Source organism: Pseudopipra pipra, chromosome 4 (assembly GCF_036250125.1).
Source record: "Pseudopipra pipra isolate bDixPip1 chromosome 4, bDixPip1.hap1, whole genome shotgun sequence".
Classification (NCBI taxonomy): domain Eukaryota; kingdom Metazoa; phylum Chordata; class Aves; order Passeriformes; family Pipridae; genus Pseudopipra; species Pseudopipra pipra.
Window position 1 is genome coordinate 52004021 of NC_087552.1, and position 18243 is coordinate 52022263.

Sequence of the window (18243 nt, forward strand, 5' to 3'; positions counted from 1 at the left end):
ATAGTTTCATATCCTGGGCATCTGGTCAGGTTGTCTGTACAAGGTCATAAAGGAGAAACAGAAAGAGGAGAATTATTACATCCAGCTTCTTGATTTCAGTAATTCATTTTGATAGGAATTTCTTGGAAGAGATGGCTCATTGCACTTGACAAGGATCCTAATTCTGCATGTGAAACATGCACAACTAGAAATGAATTTTGAATTGGTACTTCCCAGGAGACAGATCGTAACCTTCCTAGTTAATTTATAGAGCAATGTGTGCCTTCCTAATTGAGTTTCAAGGAAGGTAAAAAGATGCTTTTACCAATCCCAAACTGTAAATTCTTCTGTGTTGTCTTTTTTTTCATTATTGTAAAATGTGATGGCTGTGTGTAAAAGTATAGAAAGGTGCTAAATTTTTTCCTCATGGTCATGAATAGAAACTGAACCTCCTGGGAAACCTGTCACTGTCTCTAGGAATGGCATGAAAACTGGAAAGCCCATGTGACTCATTTTTCTGAAGCGTTTTCAGAATTGGCCTGTTTGGCCTGATATTTGGACATGTCTTTATTCTCTCCTTTTTGTGTAAAGCATGGATTTTTGAATTCCCTGACCGTGTTAGCCTGTTCAGCAAAGTTTCGCTTTTCCAACCTTACCATATAGTTTTCTCTCAGAATCAGAGTAGCTTTTGAAATTCTTGGTGTAAACAGGGAGTATTCAGCATTTTCAAGCAGTTTTACCATCAACCTCAGGCTGCATATAGTCTTCTCATGAGCACATGAAATGCTGAAGAAAGTCTCAATTCAATTAATGGACTCAAGTAAATTAATTAAATCTGAGGAGGTTATTCCATCTTAAGTCTCTTTACAAAAGTAGATTTAATCTAGAAGAGAAATAGGGTATCTTCAACATTTTTTCTTCTGAAATGTTATTTCTGCTTGGATTTTGGAATAGGAATTTGTGTCGTTCAAAAACAATCTTCGATTTTCATTCCCTAGGAAAGAAACCTTGAACCCATTCCTTTACTCTTATAGAGAACCACAGTATATGATCCCATGTATTAATTACAAATTTCTTCTTAAGCTTTTGGGAGGGGGGGGTCTGCCTTGACTAGTCTTAACTGAAAAACTGATTCAAGTATTACCTTCCTTTGATGGTCAAAAACCTTTTAACTAAACTTTTTAGGCCATTTTTTTGTCCTCTTGTTCTATGTTTAGCCATCTACTCATGCATTTATAGCAGGCCATTATGTTTCTTCTTCAGCTTAGTTTTATTAAACTTAACAAGCCAAGTGCTTTTAATTAGTCTTAATGAGGCTAGGAGGGTTGCCATCTCCTTATGAGTCCCTGTTTTCCTGATTCTTGTAATAGCTCTGTGTTTTCTGTCTTTAATTTTTAACCGTAGGCAATCACATTTGTTACTTTGGGTGGTGTTTTTCCAGGGTAACTTAAGGTTTTTCCAGGGTAGTTTGTAGGGTAGCTTAAAAATGTCCTTATTCCTTTTTGGAAAGTTCTTGACCATGATTGCTTTTACTTTTTCAGCTCCTAATTAGGTACTCATTGTGTTGCAGCCTAAGCCATAATTATAACCAGTGTTTATAAGAGTGAGAGGAAGAAAAATTCAATCTTCATCTCGATAATTTGAATAGTACCTTGGTCAGGAGGGAGTAGTTACTTGTTTTGTTTCTTTCAAAGAATTTTATTGCCAGTAGCTGAAAGTTTCTTGTCAACAGCAGATTTCTGTATTTTGGGGAGTAGCCTAAACAGTGTGTGTATAGTTCTTTTTAACACTAAGCTACTGCTGATAGTAAACTAAAAACTCTCTTTGAACATAATGATTTTTGCATTGATGAAATGCTATAGAAATGATTTCACAAAATGCAGGAAAGCAAATTATGCTCAGTGTTCATAAATTTTACTTAAATTATGTTCTTAAGTATTTTAAAATAACCATAGAGTAAGAGTTAAGTAGTTTTAAAAAATTGTTGCCTCTTGGTATTGGCTTATCTTAGGCTTTCATAGGGAAGAATGAAACCCTGGGAATAAGATCTTGGAAAAAAACCCAACCAAAAACCCAGCCTAAAACAAAAATAAGCCCTGTAGTGGAGCTTGATGTTAGGGATTTCTTGTTTCTTTCAAAGATGAAAGGGTCTGCTTAGTTTCTTCCCCCTCTCAGCAACCAGATAGTCATTTTAGTAGCTTTCAAAGTTATGAGTCAAAATATATATCTTCTGTTTGAAACATCCAGTGAATAATCAGGAAAAGGTCAGTCTTGATAATTACTATAATATAGCAAAAGTTTTTCCAGCATTCCGTCCTTGCAGCTTCTGGGTAGCAATGGTGAGTGATGGAGACAGCTGTTTCTAAACTGGTTGCTTGTTTCTGAATTTGGCTTTTTGCCATTAGCAGCATTAAGACATCCTCCCAGCTATAGAGAGGTTGCAGGTGAATGGTGCAGGTGCTTGAAAATGTCCTGCTTCAAAAACAGTTAAATAGCCAACTAAAGCACTAAAATACATATCCTTGACAATTTTTTTTTAGTCTTTTTCATTCTGTGCACTAGACCTTTCAGAGAGTATGTTTGCTCATTCTTTATCTCTCTGTGATTGATAGTCCTTCTGACATCTGTTTTGTCATTAGGTGTTAAGTGCTAATGTCGTGATGTGATGTACATCATCATACAGATTTCCATCTAGAGGATATTTGCTTCTGCCTTGTTCGTAAATGGAGTGTAGTTTAATCAAATATGAAGATGAGTCCAGGGCAGAGGAATTTGTAGTGTTTTCCCAAATCTCAGCTATTTACTTTGTTCATGGCATACAGAGTTACAGTATGTTTATTTGTTATATTATATGTAAAATATAAATATCTGGGATAATGTAGCTTAATTTCTCAAACCCTTCCAGATTATAATTAGATCCTGCAAAATGTTGCAAGTCTTTCTGTCTTAGAAATCCCATAATCTCTGAGATCTGACTAGATGTGCACCTAACATGCAGGATCAGTACATGAGTGACTAAACAGTAGGAGAATGTAGAGGAGAGATTTTACTTGTAGCCTTCCTTAAAAAATATATCACAAAGCCATTGCTTACATGAAAGAGAATGGAAACTGCTTTAAAATTTAAATATAAAATTTACTGTTACTCTCCAGGTTTGTAATGCAAGACTTAAGTCTTGAATGTGGAGGCATTATCAGGATTTGCTTTATTAAGATATACTGTACAAAAGGTTTGCACTGAGCTGCCAGATTTCTACATGATTGGGAAAAGAGAAGATAAAATACAGGAACATTTTTGTTTCAAATCAAAACAAAGTATCTTCATGGCATTTGAAGTTCCAGTATTGACAATTACAGGTCTGTTGACCAGGAATTATTGTTGGGGTAGTAAGAACGTAGACTTCAACTGGATTACAGGAGGATGAATGGTGCAGATGGGAGCTGTGTGGGTCATGCTTTTCCCTTGGAGTAATTGCTACCTTATGAGTGCCATGAGTGGCCAAGTTGTGTGGGCAGTTTAGGTGTGCACCGGTGACCACTCTCCTTGTGGGGAGGCAGCTTCCCTGGCTGCCAGCTGGGTGAGGCAGGGCTGGAGCCAGCGTGCCCTGCCTCTGAAATCACAACTGTATGACACTGACTGCACTGCTGTGGCCTCCGCGTGATGGGAAACCATTTCCGAAGTGAAACAGTGCTCTTGCAATTGTGGCTTCTCTACCAGGAAGTGCTGGCCACGTTTGAGAAAACATGAATATATGTGATTTTGTTTTAATTTTTTTTAATGATGCTGTTTCTTCCAGTGATGGCAGCGTAAGAAGGGTTTTCTATTGCTTCACTAGGTTGAAGTGCCAGTGTCATCTTCATGGAGGTGCAAGCTCCAGTTTTTCTTGACTGGAATCTCTGTATAGCATCTTGCTGTATACAACCATTTAACAAACTGTGGTGCTTCAGTAGAACAAAAGAATAAACAAACTGCTGCTCTAAGCAAGTTTTTTTTCCTTGGGAGAATTTTCACTTTCTAATATTTTAATGTTTCTTATTTTTAATTGTTTTTAATCACAATTTATTCACTGTTTTATGGTGCAACACAGTAAACTCTTTATGAGCTAGCAGTACTTTGTATGTGATTGATGAAGGAGCCCTGAGGAATAGAGAGAAACTGGGAGAAGAAGCAGTGTTCATCATATTCATGTGCCACAGGCAAAAAGTTCCTGTTGCCATTCAGCAGACTGATGGATTTGGTGAGCAAGCAGCTCCCAGTTTAGTGCAACCTGGGCTGATGTTGCTGGCAGACCTCCCTGTCAGCACACCAGCATCTTTGCTAATGCAGTGCAGAGGGAATCACAGCTTGCAGCCCTCATACTCCCCACTTGAGACTGACCATTTCACCTCTAAAACAATATATAGCCTCTGTCAGCTTCAGCTTTAGAATGACCTGTTGATTGTGAATTGCCTCTTGAATATCTGTTCATCATCTTGCTACAAGATGAACTGACAGATATTTTTGTATTTCTCTTCAATTATTTACATTAACTTGCCAGTTTAGGGCAGCTCAGGGAAAGAACTTGTTCTAGTTTGCAGTGTTACAATGTTTACCATTTTGCTGCATAGAGTTTTAATGGAAAAAGTGCAGAGTATGTATTTATGTATGTATATAAATATATATATATATATTTATGTTTGTTATGTATTGCACATACACGTTTTGAAAACAGCACGAGAGAAACTTGGTAGGTTATTTGTCCATTGGGGACTTGCTGGAAATTACATTTATGGAGGAAGTTAATTTAAAAATCAATTAAAATGGAACATTATATTAAATGAGAGAGCAATATTTAGATAGCTCTAGCTTGCACGTATATTTATTTTTTTATTAGTTCTACTTCTAAATTTCACTTAAAAAATGAGAAGTTTTCCTTGTCAAAATTTCCTGCATTTCATTGAAGAGAAAAGGGGCTGGGAGATAATATTTATCTCTGAAGAGATTTAAAAGCGTGAGATATGCTGTACATCATAGTGCCATGTTGCTCTTACACAAGTTTGCATTATTCCATATGCTTGAAGATGATGACTCCATGGTGCTGCAGGGAGGCAGTGTGACAGTAAGTGAGTCCTCAAATGTGGGAGGCCCACCATGGCTCAAGATTTCTGGACTCTGGATTAATGCTTATTTGAGTGGGTTTTTTTGAAGACTGCGAATTGATCAACGGTGATTTAAGTTCATTGATTTTGGATCCTGTTTTAAACATAATATCTGCAGAAAACAAATTACTTGTAATAATGTTCCTTCTAAGGGGACGTGAAATTCTGACTTTAGTGAAGCTGGAAGGTTTTTCTCTGTTGATTCAGTTAAGGTCAAGAGTTCACTTAAAGGTTGGGAGCTTTTTAGGGGGCTTTGTTTATTCAGGAGGTTTGTTGTGTTTGTTTTTTTTAAATTGGATGTCACACATATTCCCTTTAAAATTATGCACCACAGTACTAAATAGAGTGCTGCTGGCTGCATTAGAACCACTTACATCTATCAACCTGAAGAAGAGTCCAAATCAGGAAAATACAGCTTTTAAGGTTAAAGTTAAGAAGTGCTGAGTATTAGTTTTAAGGAAATGAAGGCCTGTGTTCTTTTCTGCCTTGTAAACTCCTGCAGAGCTTGTCTTTGCTGACAAAGCGTATGTGTGTTTGTTGGGGTCATTGTTGTTTGTTGCAGATTAGTGAAATCTGCTTGAGTTATCCTAACAGTTCAGTTACTCTGCAAAATAGACCCTAATTTGAACATCCTGTGTAAGTTTCTACTGAAAAATATGACTGCCTTGTCTTCACTGAGGAAGTTTTTTATTTCAGTGTATTAAAATGAAACCCAAAACACCCTTAGCTCAAAGCGAAGTCCATAAACCCATCCTTTTAGGATGTGAAGTCAAGGTATGTGCAAAGGATCTTAAAGCAAAACCTGTTTTTTAATGAGAAGACTAAAGAAAAGAATAAGGTGATTTTAATTTCTTCTTCAGAGCTACAGAGGGTATTAGTATAGAATAGTAGTGTCCATTCCTTTTTTTGCTCAAATGACTAGATTTTCATTTGATTCAGAAATATAATAATGAGTAAGAAATTGGGATTCAAAAAATCTTGAACCAGCACAGTGGTCCTGCAACATTTTCTTGCCTTGAAAGAGCAGATTTGACCTCTGGCTGTAAGCCAGTGGGAACCACTGAGACAGAAGTATTAAGCTCAAAACAAAAGAGGGACTTTTGTCATCCTACACATTGGAGTCTGTGAGTCTGATAAAAATTAGACTGTAGTGGCTTGGAGAATTAGTAAGAGACTGTGAGAACAGAAAATTTGGTATTGACCTCCTCTAGAGAAGTAATTTCATATAAAGGTTATTTTATGGTATTTGTAAAGCCCTCATATTTAATTCCACAGAAGTTTAGTTTATAAGCATCTGCTTGAAATAGCATTTATTAGTGATTTCTGAATTCCATTGTGACCTGAATATCTGTGTGCTTGTTTTTTTATTGCATGCACATTTTCAGGAATTGAAATAATACAAGATGAACTGCAACAGAAAGCTGGAAATGTTGAAAAATCTTATTAGTATGTTTTGGATTTTTCACTTTGAATTTTTTGTAACTAAGAACTTCTATGTGACAACTATCAGTATTTCTCTGAGAAAATGGATGCACGGCATGTCAATTAAATGAAAGGGTTTGCTTGTTCATTGATTGCATAAGATCTCTTTATTCTTTTGTTACTCAGTCTAGCTTTGATCTTCTCCAATATTTTCATCTGTAATCAGTGTAATCTTTCTTGATGTGTAGCAGGCAAATATTCTGGAACATACTTCTACCTCAGGATAGAGGGGCTATATGTTATGATGCTTGATCTTCCAAAGCATAAAATAATATGATAGTTTGTTTTATTTTAAAACTGTTGAAGAAAACCTAAGTAATATTTTGAAGATTATGTTGGCTGCATAATAAATGGTTAATTATGTGACCTGCATGCTGTGTTCCAGGCACAAGCCTGCTCAGTGGTCTGTGATAAAGGCCTTATTAAGTACTGTAATGATTTACATATCTGCAGACAGATATAACCTTTGAAAAGGAAAAACATAAAATGAAACAAAGGGAAACTGCTCAAAATCAAGTCCTGTAGTCTCAGAAGTAAAGAAGAAATAAGTAGCACAGAATTAAAGCATCAGGGCAAACATACACTTAATACAGATGTTCATAGTGTCTGCCACCAGCTGTTTAATAAGAAAAGTAATCTGTCTGTGGTCTTGTAATGTGCATTAGTTTGTTCTCAAACTGATGTTCTATTAATTTTCTCCCTGTAATTGGATCTTTTCTACCCATGTCCTTATGACCCATCCAGTTTCCAACAGTACTCTGCCATCAGTCATATGCAGTTGATCTCTTGTCCTCTGTTTAACAAGGGATTGTATTTGCTTTGGTTTTCTCAATATTTTCATTTTCTTTGATGGTACATGCTTAGCATTGCACGGGGCAACAGCTAGTGTGTGCATTTGCCAATGTGCAGAACTTCGTCATGGTTCTGCATTCCTGCCAAAGCTCCTACTGGAGTGCTTTTTGGAAAAGCTGCTTCAGAGCAGAACCCTACCCTGTGGTGAAGGTTTTGCAATGCCAAAGAGCAGAAGTGTAATCTGTGGTTTGTTCATTTCTTCAATCCTACAGCTCCCCAGCTTTAGGCAATGCTTTGGATCAGAACTGCACTGCTAGAGAGGTTTATGGCTCTTTACAGAGTTTGGACAACAGCATTTATGAGTTTAGTTCTTTGGTTACCGATCATTTACCTTGAAACATTAATTGGATTTGCAGCCATGCAGACATAGGTTCCCCAGAACTGTAAAACCGAGCAGCAATGCCTGTGTTTTCATTTTTTCTCATCTGTCTTTTCATGGGGTAGTGTGTGATAGATAAGGTGGCCTTTTTTTCCTAGGTCTTTTCTTTGCACAATGTCCAGGCAGGAAATGCAAAGTCCAGTCAAGATAAAAATACAAGATTATTAACATTCCATGGTTTAAATGACATTTTTCCATGCTCTTCTCTCAGCCACACAGTGTTCATGGTAGTATCTTTGCTCTTCCCAATTTCAAACAGCAGTGATCCAAACACAGTATACAGTTCCTAAATCTCTTTTATCCTGCTGTGTTTATCAACTTTGTTTGGTTTTCTTCAAACCTGTTTTCTTTTTGCCAGCTCTTGAAAAGAGTCTGGGGGCAAGCAGGCGGTCTAACTAGGCACAGAAAACTTTCTCAAACAGAGAAAGAGATCAGGTAGTCTACTGTAAACCAGAAGTTGGCATTGGGATTACTTTGAAATTATGACAGGCCAATAATTATGACTTGCCAGTAATTATTTGTGAGCCTTGAGTAGAGGTGCATAACGAACTGGCATTACCTGGAATGTTTGTTTTATTGAGCTCATAATCAAGAAGAGCTGCGCTCTGGTTTTCAGCTCAGCTTAGTTTGACTCTAGATGTTAGTTCCAGAAGAAGAGGTTGTGTTAGCAAAGCTCTTTCAGGTCAAAGGAAGTACTTTGTGTCTTGGCTTGTGAGTATCATCGTTGGGAGCCAGGGAAGCATGATGCTGTATTAGTGTGCTAGAGGACTAAGCAATTCTGCTGTCACAGCTCACTCAGCTAGCCACGGTCTAAAAATTAGGTCATATCTGATTGGAGACACTAGGTGGTTTGTTTCTGCTGGGTTTTGTGCTCTTTTATTTTAAAGAGAAGAGAACCTCTAAGTCAAGCAATGAAGGGGAGCAAAAAAAGCAACCAGCAATAAAACATGAAGTGGATTCTTATAATCCACTTATAATCTGCTGGCAATATGCAGAGAGAGACAGACACACAGGCATGTGTGCTCAGACTTCCACCTCTCTCCCACCCCACAGATGTGTGTTTATGTACTGGTGCTGAGTGGTGTGTATCACAATACTGAGTCCACATATTTTCTAGTTCAGAAATCTGCATGAAGGTCTGCCATCACTGCCAAGTCACATCAGTGTGTATTCAGTTAACCAGGACACAGAAGGGTTTTGGTCTTTAGGTGTATTTTGAGCAAAAGAAAGTTTCATTTGTGTGTATACTCCGGTACATGCGTTGCCTTGTCAGTGGGGTATTGAGTCTCCCTGGTGTTGATTGAGAGGTTTTTGTTTGCAATATTTTGGAAACTGGTTTGTTTTCATGAAGCTGTTCTAAAGCATTTTATTTGAGTTATGGTAATGGCTTCTTTTGAAATACACAAACAAAAACTTGCCAGATGGCGTTTTCTCAGGTCTTCCTAATTTGGAAGCACCGACAGGGAATGGAAGTGGGGAAGGAAGCCAAGCCCTTTGCATGGAGGGGGATATGTGGGGTGAACAAGACTGTCCTGTTCAGCTCACTGTACTGTTATGACAGTGGTCTGAAGAAACACAGGGAATGCCACTGCTGGAGAATTTTAAATAAATTTTAAATAATTTTTAAATAAAAAAGGCCAGGAAAAAATACCAAAACAGTTTACCATCTTTACTAATCAGAGATTTACCTGTTGTCAGTTTGAAGTGATTGTCTTTCACCATTTTTGACCTTCTTAAGATACACGCTGTTCAGTGCAAGGAGTATATAGGTTGAATGGAGCTCTGAGCGTCTTGGTCTGGTGAAAAGTGTTCCTGCCCACAGCAGGGGGTTTGGAACTCTGTCATCTTAAACCCTTCTAACCCAAAGCATTTGTGATTCTATATTCATCCTTGTGTTCAGAAAGCAGCTAACAAATTGCAGATGTGGTAGAGATATGAAGAGTAATGAGGAAACAGTATGCTTGTTGTATATATTTAGTTCTTCACCTCTCATGATTTAGAAAATGTTTCTCTGTGCTAGTATTCTGCTATTCAATTTAATATTTAAATACTTATCAAAAAAACCCCTTTCTTCTGGTACAGTAAAAACTGGTGTTTTTAAAGCTTGCAAAGATAAATATTTAATACCCCAGTGGGTATAGCAGCACTTTCAGCAAGATTCATGAGCATCTGATGTGCAAGAAACAATTCCGCAATCTTAAGATTAGACAACTGTAATAATTGCTAAAAAGTTGATATTTTAATATCTTGTGTAGCCCTGAAGTGAAGAGCACCCCTGAGTGGTGAACTCTCCTTTGTCTACTCTTTCACCTTCTACTTCATGTCCATTTAGAACTGAAAGTCAGCACTTCCCTGGGTTTCCAGTGGAGCTGGGTCAGGGAGCAGCATGGGAGAATTTGCATGTTGATTCCCTTCTTTACAAAGAAAAAAAATCCACAAAAAATCTGGAGGCATCAAAGGCTTTAATTTTTTAGTCACACTCACTGAAGGGTTTTACACAATTGCAGAGCGTATTTGCTGTCTGATGCTCGAGGTGAGATGCATCATTAGTGACTCATTGGGGTAGGTACCAGAGGTATGGGAAGCAGGCTCTTAAGCTGGGTTTCCTTCATGGTGAAGTGAGCTTGGATGAGTGCAGTTGTGCAAAATGAAAGAAGGCTGAAGGAGGAGAGAAGTTTTAAAGGAAATGAGGAAGAAACTCATTAATCTTTTTACTCACTGGTGAATATTATTCCTCCCTTAGTTTGCCAAACTTGACATATTATGCATATTTAAAATACCTTGGTGTTTTGTGGTAGCTTCTTTTTGAGGACAGTTGTTCCCAAATGGCACGCTAGTGATGGTGTGTGAGCTTGATCTACTTGCTGGCTTTACAGCATTTTTTAGAAGGTGGCAAATGAATATTCAGTGTCAGCTTTTGAACTCTGAAGCTGAGTTATTTATTGCATCTCAAGGAGAAGGATTAATTGGTAGCTCCAGCATGGACCTGCTGTTGCTGCTCCTGAGGTGCCTGCCCGTGTGGCAGGGTGCTGCTGGAGGCAGCAGGACTCCCTACAGTCACCGGTGCTGCCTTCCTTCCTGCAGCATCCAGGATGGTTGTCTGCTTTCTGGCTCTGTGGCACAAGGCAGCAGCACTGGACAATGAGTATTGGTCTACTACTGCTGAACCTTTAGGGACCATCTTAAGCATTTGGTGTGTCTGTCAGGGAGGTGCAACAGTCAGTCTGTTGTGCCTATTGCTGGCTGCGCGTTGCTGTTTGGGAGTGAGATTCCTGTAACATTCTCTGGAGCAAGTCTTGGTCTCATAGACAAACAGCTGTTAACTTAGTGGAAGGTCTGTATTTCTCCCACCATAAAGCCTGAGAGCAAATGTGCATGGGGTTTTTTTCTCAGAATTAAAGCTTTTTATTCTCTGCTCTAGTAGATGTAGGGTAGGGATGGTGCTATTCAATTTCTCCCCTTTTGTTTGCAAAAAGCACCATATGTGCAAAGTAATGTCACCTTGGCTTGTTCTGCCAACTGAGTGCTCTGGTTGGCTAAACATCTTTCTGCTAAAAAAAAAAGTATAATTAAAGTGGGTTTTTTTAAAGGTAATTTTTAATGTCTTCTAGAAAAAGTCTGCATTCCTCTTATGGTAGCTTATTTTTTTCTTAGTGCTTTGAATTTGTTATTGTTTGCTACTTTAGTTAAACTTACTGCAGAAGTGATTGCTGTAATCCACAAAAAAGTGTAATTTTCTGGTTAAAAGCCAGACAGTGAGTGGGTATCTCACAAGAGACATAATCCACTAGTATTTTCTTTCTTTTCAATTAGAGCTCCAGATCCCAGCTAAAATTTCAATTGTACTCTATCTGTAGTTGTGGTTTTTCCTTTATTTTTCTGTCGTACTATTTTCTGCTCCCTTGTTTCCTTCTTTATATTAAACAGAAGTATTTTATTGAAAAGCATTACTGTAGCCTCCACAGATACTTTTCACAGCAAGTCATGCATTCTTCTTTGAATGTTTTCACCTTGCAATTCACAAATTATGTTTTCATTTACTTATCTTTGAGAATAAGCCCATCTACAAGGTCTTAATTTTGTTCCCCTCCTAGCTGGGGATCTTTAACCTTAACTGTCTGGTTTTTGTTGCATGACAGATATTTTCTGGTTTCTTTTCAGTGCTTTGCTGTGCGATCTCTGGGCTGGGTAGAAATGGCAGAAGAAGATCTAGCTCCTGGAAAAAGCAGTGTTGCTGTGAACAATTGCATCAGACAACTCTCTTACTGTAAAAATGACATCAGAGACACTGTTGGCATCTGGGGAGAGGTAAGAAGAGGGTGAACTTTTCCTCCTCTGGGAACATCCCTCTCGTGTCATAAAACATCTTGAAAGAACAACTTTGTAGACAACTGTGTCCATGCTCTGTGTTTGGGATTTCCCTATCCCAGCTGGCACTGCCAAAAAGGGTTCAAGGAAAATGTTGACCTTTTTGTTCCAAACTGCTCAGGACAGCAGATGCCACAAAGATCTTGCCTTCATGTTTACATCTGTGCTGGTACACACCTGTGCAATGACAGTGCTGGGAACACATAAGCCAAACTGTTGAAATTTAGTGCAAGTCTTCAAGAAGTTTGAGTGGTGCTTTAGAACAGCATTTTCGAAGGTTTGCCTGTGACAGAGAGCTTTGAGGAAACCCAGACTGGCATGACCTGTGCTTCTGAAACGTATGAAAAGATTGGGACTGATGGACAGATGGCTTATTTTAAGATGATTATTTTATCAGTGTTTCAGAAGGAAATTAATTGTATGTCATTAGTCTGTCTTCTAGTTCCTCTCCAGTAACTCTTGAATCTGTGCACCAGTGTCATCCAGTTTTGAAGGATGCTGAATTCCCACACACTGAAGGAAAAACAGAGAGCCCAGCTCTCGATTTGCTGAAGGGTTGGTGCACCTTCATCAACTGAACCTGGCAAGCTCTATGGTGCTTTCTGAACTGGCAGCAGAGACAGGATAATGCTGTGGGAACTCAGGGGGAAAACTAAAGGAAGCTTGAGGTTTTGTGGTGTGAAAAATAGGTGTGCTGGGGACAGATGAAGAAGTGGAAGATATGGAGTAAGTGAAACAAGAAAGGAAAAGGTGGGAGGTGCAGGGGGCATAGGAGACACAGTAAAACATTTTTGTTATTTGTTTGTTCATGGAACAACTTAAACTTCAGCCAAATCTTATTCTCTACCTCTCTCCTGACATGTTTTCAGGAGGGCTACACTAGTGTAGATTTGCCACACAAGATCTGAATATATAAGTGATGAAAGAGTGAATGTCATAACTTCCTTTGTGTGATCTAAGAGAAATGGCACTGCCAGACAAAAAAGAAATTAAAAGAAAGACTTGTCTATTTAAATGAACATTTTAGGAAAAATATCATTCAGTCTCCCAAGTCATTGTTGCAGTCTAAGGCTCAAGTCCGGTATCCTGGCTATGACCACAGCAGTGCCAAGGTGCTACAGAGAGCAAGTGCCTCTTTGAAAATTAAAATTATGTTTAAAGGAGCTCATTTATAGTGTTCCATCTATTTCAAATAATTTCAGAAGGATTTTTCTATGTAAGAAATAAATATTGTATATATAAATGAACAAAATAACATAGGTTTCCCTTTTTTCTTACATCTGGGATCAGTTTTATTTAGATAATTTAGCTAGACAGGCAATTAGAGGTGTGTCAGTCATGGACTTTGGACTTACTGCTGATCCCAGGAGGAGGAAAACCCCAGTGTCTTTACGCGTGTGTAATCTCACCCATATTTCAGATGACAGAACTCTTGTCAGCTTGAAATATATTGTTTACTTTGATTGCATGTGCTTTGTTTTAAGAGTTAGTGTTCACATTTTCCCATATTTCTCTCTGTCTATTCCATTGTTCTCTGTTGGAAACCCTTGTGGGTTTTTAAGCCAAACTGTTGAAAAGTTTTGGTCCTCTTGAATGGATATTTCAATTAAGACTGCTATTTGTTAAAAAAAAAAAAAAATCAGCCTGACAAAACAATAGAGACAATGTGCTCATAGGTGGCTCCTGAAATAAATTGTATTCTTGATTTTAAAAGAATTCATTATAACCAACCACATTTTTCTGCTTGCTATGTAAAGGTTCAAGAGTGATTGGAAGAGGTGTGTTTTAGAGAGGAATCTGAAAAAAATAGTGCTGTGTCACTGACAGCTCCATCAGATGGAACAATTATAGCAGAAATCTATTAGGAGACTAGAACTGATGACTGCAGATAGGGGTTTTAAGATTGCCTAAAGATTTACTTTAGCTAGAATATAATGAAAGTGAAATTGGGGCTAGGACCATCACCAAGTTTTCGTGATTTAAAAAAACCACAAAACAAAACACAAAAACTCCCATACCCTGGTTAAAATCCTGACCCTGCAGAAACTTTGTTACTGGCTTTAACGTGGGATTTCATGCCCTTTGCTCCAAAAGAAATTCCCTGTAACTTTTGAACGTCTACTGTCCTGTAAAATCCAAAAAGAAAAACGCTACTCATCTGTTTGTGTTGCTCTTCTGTCATGCATTATATTTCTGTACATTACAATATCACTTACATGAAAAAGATGTGTTCTTGCCATTGACCTGTATACCTCAGCCTGTAACACTTCTGGGTCGTGTGCTGGCACTGAGCCTCTCTTCCCTCTGTTTACTTTCTCTGCATGGCTCTTCCCTTTCCTCATCTCAAACCGTGAGATCTCAGCAGCTCTTCAGCAGTCTGAGAGATTAAAGCCTATGCTCAAGCTCCCAGTCTGTCTAAATAATGTCTTTTTGTCCTATGCAGTGTTTCCATCTCTAAAATAGCTTTTGTATAATAAGGCTACAAAAATTAGCAAAATATATTGTTTCTGGTTGTGGACAAGCTGTCCCTTGAGCATTACAAGGATAATTTCCTGTGACTTATGTTGCTTATCTGCCCATTCTCCAATTTTTTTCCAGCTAATTTGGTTTCAGTTTCATTACTCTAATCCCAGTATATTTTGCATGATGAACAGATTTTACATTCTTGTAATAATTTCCTTTTGGAACAAATATTTAAGTAGAAAATGGATCCAAAAAGCAATCTTTGTGACACTTGGCAGCATTCTTCACACAATTTATTTACTGCTTTTGACCTCCAAGCAAATTTTTCCCACTTTTTCCTTGTGATGACTCTGTTTTCTCTTTGGTTTCCTTCATCATCCTGGTCTGTCTGGTGTCATCCTGGCTTTTGTGTTTTATTTCTCGTGTTTCTTTTTCTCTATGTTGCTAGCAGTTCAGTGCTGCTGATTTGCCCCATTTTTGTGCATGACTATCACAGCTACATCTGTTTCTGCTTCTCTAGGAGCAGCCTATATATACAGCCTTGCATCTCTGCCACAGCTGTGCTTTTTCCCATCAGGCAAAATATTCTTGTGTTGGCATCACATATACCAGGTATCCCCTATCTCTCCCACATCCCTCTTGGCACTTGCACTGCTAGCTCTGTGTCACAGCTCCTCTTTGATTCACTGTTAGGAGATCTGGGGTTGGGAAGGAGGTGGGCAGTGCCTGCCCCATGCTGCCTAGCCTACAAACTGTGGCAGAAGGCTCCCAGAGTGACATGAATTTATTTCTTAGCCAGACACAAAATTAGACATCACTGAGACTTGAGCCACTGTAACCAAGTGAGAAGAGGGTTTCTGTGTCACTGAGGTGAAGGAAAAGATTGGTTTTGAAACATTTGTCAGTAGAGAGTCAGATCCTTTCCATTCTTTCTGTTCATTTATAGATTCTGGCACAATAGAGAGGAAACAAATTACTCTATGTTTAGCTCATAGGTTCCACCTGCTTTTTCTGATTGGCAGGAGCTTGTCTTAACTCTCAACAATAGGTCCAGGATCACTTCTGTGGGATCTCATGGTCTGCAGAGTATGTGTATGGCCTCCAAGAAGAGAGGTATTACGTGTGATAGGACAGGCAGTAGACCTGTTACAAATGCTAGCAATAGGGGGAAGATTAGCATTTGTGAATTAGCATCAAAAGGAAAATTGTCTCTAAATTTGTTTTCTGTAAGGGGAAAAAGCATTGTCCTTGTTCTTACATGCCAAAGAGTTAGGGAGAAATCCTGGCTCCAGGATTCTGCAATCACTAGCAGAATTCACAATCTGGTCTTAATGCTAGGTTTTCCCCTTTAATCATTCTTCAAAGAGTATTTTGTAAATCCTTTGACACATACAAATTGCTGTCTCTTCCCATAATCCATTGGTAAAGTTTATGGAAACAAAACACTTTGAAAGAAGGAACTCTCCCTCATGGGTACAGGTTTTGATATAAGCTTTTGCTATTGAGACAGACCGTGACCTCTCATGTATTTGGAAGAATTTACTGAAGAAAAGATGAACACAGAATCTGTTGAAGAACTCAATAGCTTGGGCTTGAATGAGTTGCATTTAAAATACATCAAAGCCTTTTGTGATTGGCATTGTTTAAACATGTAGTAGAAAGAAAGTATCTTACATCTTTTTCACACTGGAAGTATATGAACTAGTTTTCAATTGCTCTTGGAACAAACCAAAACTTTGAGTAAACTAAGAGGAAGCAAGTCTGAACAGCACAGGCATAGCACCTTGAGCCCAGTCGGTTTGAGAGGGGGATGTACTGTGTAACTGTACTTTGTCTGGAGTTGCAGGGCAAAGACATGTACCTTATACTGGAAAATGACATGCTGAACCTGATTGATCCCATGGACCGCACAGTTCTGCACTCGCAGCCCATTGTGAGCATCAGAGTCTGGGGTGTGGGCCGTGACAATGGTCGGTAAGTCTTCGCTCTCCTTATCCCTCTTGACTTGGTGCTATTTTGGTCTACCGATACAGATGACATATAAGTGTGTTCTGGGGCTATGGGAAGGTGGGTAAATTCTTATTTTCTTGCTAGTGTTACTTTTTAAACTCTGCTTTTCATAGTGTATCACTATGAAAACCTTTCAGATTAATTTAGCCAGGTGCATAAAACTGCATACACAACATCGTTTTGTTTCAGATACATGTAATACTTTTTAGTATAAAACCATGTTTTCAAATATGTCCTATAGTATGTTTCTCCTGGCTATGTGAAAGCAGTTCTTCCTGCTTGTCCAAGTTAAATGTGCCACCTATGCTCTGATTGTATGCATGTGTTGCCACTTTCTTGAGATATTTGATTTGATGGAGAAAAAAGTTGGATTGAGGAAAAAATAATGGTTTTAAGCCATTACCATTACTTCTAGCTCTTGATGGAAGAAAATTCCCAGGTGTGTTGCAGAATACTATGATTTGTCCATGAAATGTGGCTTGCCTGGGAGCTGAAGTTTTTCCTTTCTGTAGGGAACAACCAGGAGTATGTGCTAAAGGCCTTCCTGCCCTGGAGGCAGTCTTTCCTTAGTTTTCCTTCCTGACTGGTGTTCTTTTGGTAACATCCTTCTTTGTCAGGTAACATCGCTGTGGGAACAGGGTTGTGAAAGTGACTGACTTAGAGCAGGAGAGCGAGCTGTCTCCCTGTCCCACTTGGAATTTTGACCTAGCAAAAACATTGTCATTCACATGGAGTAAGTCCAGGATCTTAGGACACTACCCATCCTGACACATGGGTAGTAGGGATTAACAAGCTGCTGCTGTTTATGTCCATGTTTGATTAGGGCCTAGTGGTCTTCTATGATGGAGTGACTGTATCAGTGGACTAAGGAAGTGTTACAGGTGTCATTTATCTGGAATTCTGTAAAGCCTTTGACATGGTCCCCCACAACATCCTTCCCTCTAAATTGCAGAGAGATGGATTTGATGAGTGGACTGTTAGATGGATAACAAATTGGCTGGACAGTCGCATCCAGAGGGTAGTGGTCAACAGCTCAGAGTCCTGATGGACATCAGTGACAAGTGGTGTCCCTCAGAGGTCCCTGTTGGGACCAGTATTATTTAATGTCTTCATTAACGACATAGATGAAGTGATCGAGTGCACCTTAAGCGAATTTGCAGGTGACCCCAAGCTGAGTGGTGCTGTTGACACACCTGAAGGACAGGATGCCATCCAGAAAGACCTGGACAAGCTCGAGAAGTGGGCCCATGGGAATCTCATGAGTTTTAACAAGCCCAAGTGCAAGGTGCTGCACCTGGGTCAGGGCAACCCCCAGTATATACAGGTTGGGGGATGAACAGATCAAGATCAGCCCTGCCAAGGAGGACTTGGGAATGCTGGTGGATGAGAGGCTGGATGTGACCCGGCAATGTGCACTTGCAGCCCTGAAAGCTAGTTGTATCCTGGGCTGCAATCAAAAGCAGCGTGGCCAGCAGGGCGAGGGAGGTGATTCTGCCAATGTACTCTGCTCTGCTGAGATCCCACCTGGAGTGCTGCATCCAGCTCTGGGTCCCCAGCACAGGAGGAACATCA

General features: G+C 39.0%; 1 protein-coding gene across 14 annotated transcripts in view; it reads left to right on the top strand.

Annotated features, from left to right (window-relative positions):
• The window catches only part of APBB2 (amyloid beta precursor protein binding family B member 2), a 180751-nt gene that overhangs the window by 121349 nt on the left and 41159 nt on the right, over positions 1–18243 (top strand). For 7 of the 14 annotated variants that reach the window (XM_064652950.1, XM_064652949.1, XM_064652952.1 and 4 more), the window contains 2 exons: positions 11992–12138; positions 16502–16635. In XM_064652950.1, coding sequence (XP_064509020.1) covers positions 11992–12138; positions 16502–16635 — 281 coding nt within the window. The remainder of the gene's footprint in view (positions 1–11991; positions 12139–16501; positions 16636–18243) is intronic. The other 7 variants (XM_064652953.1, XM_064652954.1, XM_064652958.1 and 4 more) reach the window with 1 other exon arrangement.